Source organism: Arachis hypogaea, chromosome 10 (assembly GCF_003086295.3).
Source record: "Arachis hypogaea cultivar Tifrunner chromosome 10, arahy.Tifrunner.gnm2.J5K5, whole genome shotgun sequence".
Classification (NCBI taxonomy): domain Eukaryota; kingdom Viridiplantae; phylum Streptophyta; class Magnoliopsida; order Fabales; family Fabaceae; genus Arachis; species Arachis hypogaea.
The window spans coordinates 19,475,519-19,479,992 of NC_092045.1; the positions used below are offsets into that span (position 1 = coordinate 19,475,519).

The following is a 4,474-nucleotide window of genomic DNA, read 5'->3' on the forward strand; positions in this document are numbered from 1 at the left end:
CAAATTCTTGTTGAGCCTAAAAACATATTTAGCGTTAGTAGATTGACCCATTACGAATGTCCTTCAACTTGGCCATAAATATGCATGAAACACAATGTATAGATTAAAGTTCAATTATATTGCTAGCTGAGAATAATAATCACCAATTTCCAATGAAATTGGACATGCAACCACCTTTTAGGGTGTTTCTTATTAAAAACTAGCTATGAATCCAAAAGGTGACAACCTATCTCTAAAAAGTTCATACGAACCTTTTCATATTCTAAAACTATATAATAAATCACATAGCATACCACATTTTCATGCAAAACCCTAATAATATACACAATTCAATATCTATATGGCTTCCATTTTCTTTATATCTTTTTTCTTTGCCTTAGTAGTCAAAATCTCTCTACCAATCTCAACCATTGCCTCTAAGAATGTCTCCGCCTCCGCCGTCTTTGCTTTCGGCGACTCCACTCTGGACGGCGGCAATAACAACCACATAAAAACGCTCTTCCGTGGCGACCACCTTCCCTACGGCCGCGACCTTCCACAGCACATGGCAACCGGCCGATTCTCAAACGGTATGCTATCGACCGATTACATAGTCCAATTCCTAGGCCTAAAGGACTTATTGCCACCATATCTAAACCCTAATTTGAGTGATCATGATTTGCTCACGGGTGTTACCTTTGCTTCTGGGGGTTCTGGATTGGATAAACAAACAATTGAAGCAACAAGTGCTATGGATTTGATGTCGCAATTTAAGTTGTTTGAGGATGTTCTTAAGAGGTTGAATAAATCGGTTGGAGAAGTTAAGACTAGGAATTTGATAAAGAAAGCTGTGTTTGTGGTTGGTGTTGGTACTAATGATATGTTGTTCAATGCGTATTTGTTTCCAACAAGGTTGATTAAGTACGCTAATAATGTCTATGGGTACCATGATCTTCTGCTGAAAAATCTAGCGTATTTTATTCAGGTTTGTCTTCATGTTTATGTTATGCCATTGTATATATAATGCATTTATCATTATTATTTTTTTGGCCAAATCTCACGTGTAATTTATCTTCATGTGAAGAAGTTGCTAGTTGAAAAATTGATATGATATATTTGACTAAATTATTATTTAACCATTTTTAACTGATAATTTCATATAAAAACAAGTGTAGGTAAGTCTTCAATTATTTTTTTTATGGATTGGATCTTGCATGGAGTGAAATTGGAAAATGTTTTTTGACTTGATCTATTCATTTTAATTAATTAGTATATTTGGGTTAAGTAATTCTTGTTCTTTTAACACAATTCATACTCACCAATGGATTCAGTTGGGCTGAATTCCTAGGTCCTCTACTGTATTTTAAAATAAATATTATGGTTTTTATTAGGTAATATATGTCCTTATGTCACTTAAAAATATTAATTAAAAAAGTATTTTTAGAATATATTTATTAAACTAAATTTTTTACAAATTAAAATTATTAATAATTATCTTAACATGTGCTTTTAAGATATATGTTTGCTAAAACAAAACATTATTAATTTAAATATATAAAATATATAGCCCATTAAACTCTTTAGATTGAAAATATGTTGACACAATAGTAGAGACTCATTATAGCGACAAAAAAAAACTACGTTTATTTTACTCCTAATAAATCCTGTTGAAAGCAAAATATATCGTATTTTCCTATAAATCAAGACATTTAAAATGGGTAAATGGATTTAATCAAATTGTACGTTGAGAAATTTTTTTTTCTCTTTTAACCTTAGACACCCTATAAACCTAGCTAATGCAATTTATTTAACAGGTAAGTTGAATAAAAATCTATACATTAGTGGATTAACCTAACCCGGTGAAATTATTGGTAGATAGTCCCCTTGATTAAAATGTTGGATTATTTCGCTACAACACTGATTTGGTATTTTGCTCAGGTGTCTAAATTTTAGTGGTTAATTTGTCAAAAAGAAAAACTAAATAATCATATTTAATTTAAAGAGTACAAAATCTAATAAATTTTGAGTATTGACATGTATTTTAAAAAATAAATTCAACAGATTGGGTACTAAAATGAAAAGCAGCAGAGACACTATATATGAAGTGTGCTTTAATAGACAAAATCATAAGCCAATGATGTTTGCATTTTGCAGAAACTGTACGGAAGAGGAGCTAGGAGGATTATAGTGACGGGTCTTCCCCCAATGGGATGCTTGCCACTAATGGTGACAATAAACAGCTTCTTACCAGGCCCAAATTGGTTAAAACGTTTGTGTAATCCAAAACAGAATCAACAATGTGAAGCCTACAACACCAAGCTTAGCTCCAAAGTTCACTCACTTGAAGCCACACTCAAGGGTTCTAAGATTGCCTTCTTTGACATTTACTCACCCCTTTTGGATATGGTGCAAAGTCCACTCAAATATGGTAATAACATTTCACCACAATTTTTATTTGTTTTTGTTCTTTTTTTCTTTGGTTTTTCTGAGTATTCCCTAATATGACAGACCAAAAGCTAATCCATCGCGAATCAAAACTTTATTTACGAATTTATCGTTGGCTAATGAATTGCTACATGTATAAGACATGATTCAAACCTCTAACATTTGTTTAGGCGAACTAGTGAGTTAACCACTAGACTAGTCCAACCTAATTTTTGTTTTTGTTCTCTCCTATTCCCATTTTACCTATTGAAAGTAATATTCAAAGATATCCAAAACCTTTGATAAAGAAAAACAAAATTGAGCATTGGATATTCTCTTCATCTCTTCGTTAATTTTTATTTTTCTTGTATTATTAAAAGTTACAAATTATTTTGAACAATGACTATTTTGAACAACATAAACAACTACCGATCAAATAAAATACACTATACCCTAATTTAATGCTACTAATTCAAATTTACTCTTTTAACCCTATTAATTCACATTATTTACACATTGTTCAAAAATGTTATTAGTTACCTATACTTTTCTTTGCACGAAATATAAACTATGAATTATTTAAGGTAGACAATTTTTAAATTTTGTAGCAAAAGCATCTTTGTATATTCAGATATAAATTATGTTGAGCGCTATACTAATATTAGGGAGATAATAATTTAAATTTATCTTATTTAATTTAATATATATTCATAATTTCATATATTTAATATTTGTAATTATATAGCCATTACATTTAAATTATTTAATTATTCTAATAGCAATTAAAAAATATAAAATAAAATAAATTTTTTTTGTGTGTTTATTTGATTTTTGTATAGGCATTTTTTTATTTGTTTTATGTTATTTTTTTTGTTTTTGAAGTTCACAAAAAGATCAAATTTTAGACTTTTCGAACATAATTCTGATACCATGTCATAAAATTATTTTTCTTAGGAAACAATATGAATAACGGAAATATAATAACCTATTTTAGAATTCAAGTTATACTGAATTCGGTACTTTTACCATTTTATAAAATGTGATATTAGTCTTCTTTAGATTTATAAAGAAGAGTCGTCCAAAGGTGTGTAACATTTTCTAACGTTTAAGAAAGGTAAATCTATGTTTTAGTGATGGCTTAAATTTTGGTGTTTGTTAATAATAAGGGTTTGAAGAAACAATGAAAGGATGCTGTGGAACAGGGCAATGGGAGATGGGTCCAGTGTGCAATGTGCTTGACTTGACTTGTGTTAATGCATCAAAGTTTCTATTTTGGGATGCTATGCACCCAACACAATCAGGATACTGGTTTCTTGCCCAATATGGCATTCAAAATGTGCTTCCATACGTTACTAGCTAGCTACTACATTATAATTGTGATTTTAAGATTATCCTAGACATGTTTTCCTCCAATAAAAGAAGAGCAATTATTAGCATAAATATGTTGTTGTCAACGATTTTTTGCTTTTTTTTTTTTTTTTGTCCTGGTCATAACAGGTCCAAAACCTTTGTAACACTTTGTTGTTCTAGTACTAGCACCAAGTAATAAATGGTATTGAATTTATGGGATGGAACCATGGTCTATGGAAGAGAATGGAATTGATTGAAGTTACATTGTTTATGTATTAAGAATGTGTAGAGAATAGACCAAAGAATTGAATGGTGTTATATATGTTTGAATAATTTGGGTTATTCAAACTAACATTGTTCAAATAATAATGATTCTGTCAAAATCGAAGTTTTATTTATTTATTTATTTATTTGTAATATATATATACTGATTAAAATATAGGCAAAGTCTTTGTACAATAAATAAGTGATCATAGTAATTTACCTAATAAACTAAGGTGAAAATTCAGGTGAAGTCGACTTCACGTGAAGTTGATATTTGAGAGTCATTAGATGAAAATTTAGTCAAATCAGTCAAATTGTTTAACCGCTTTCAGATATCAACTTCAGGTCAAGTCGATTGCACCTGAGTCTCCGCCATAAACTAAGCATACTGTTGGCGATATTAACATATAGTCCAAGAGATGAAGACATGTTCATAGATTTGTTAAGAGTTTAATTT

At 29.9% G+C, this 4,474-nt stretch overlaps 1 protein-coding gene across 1 annotated transcript; it reads left to right on the top strand.

The window, feature by feature from the left end:
- Positions 1-340: 340 nt before the first annotated feature.
- Positions 341-3,763, top strand: LOC112717395 (GDSL esterase/lipase At2g40250-like). The gene is made up of 3 exons (XM_025769439.2): positions 341-964; positions 2,134-2,407; positions 3,570-3,763. The coding sequence occupies exons 1-3, from the start codon at positions 341-343 to the stop codon at positions 3,761-3,763; spliced, it is 1,092 nt and encodes a 363-aa protein (XP_025625224.2).
- Positions 3,764-4,474: the final 711 nt, after the last annotated feature.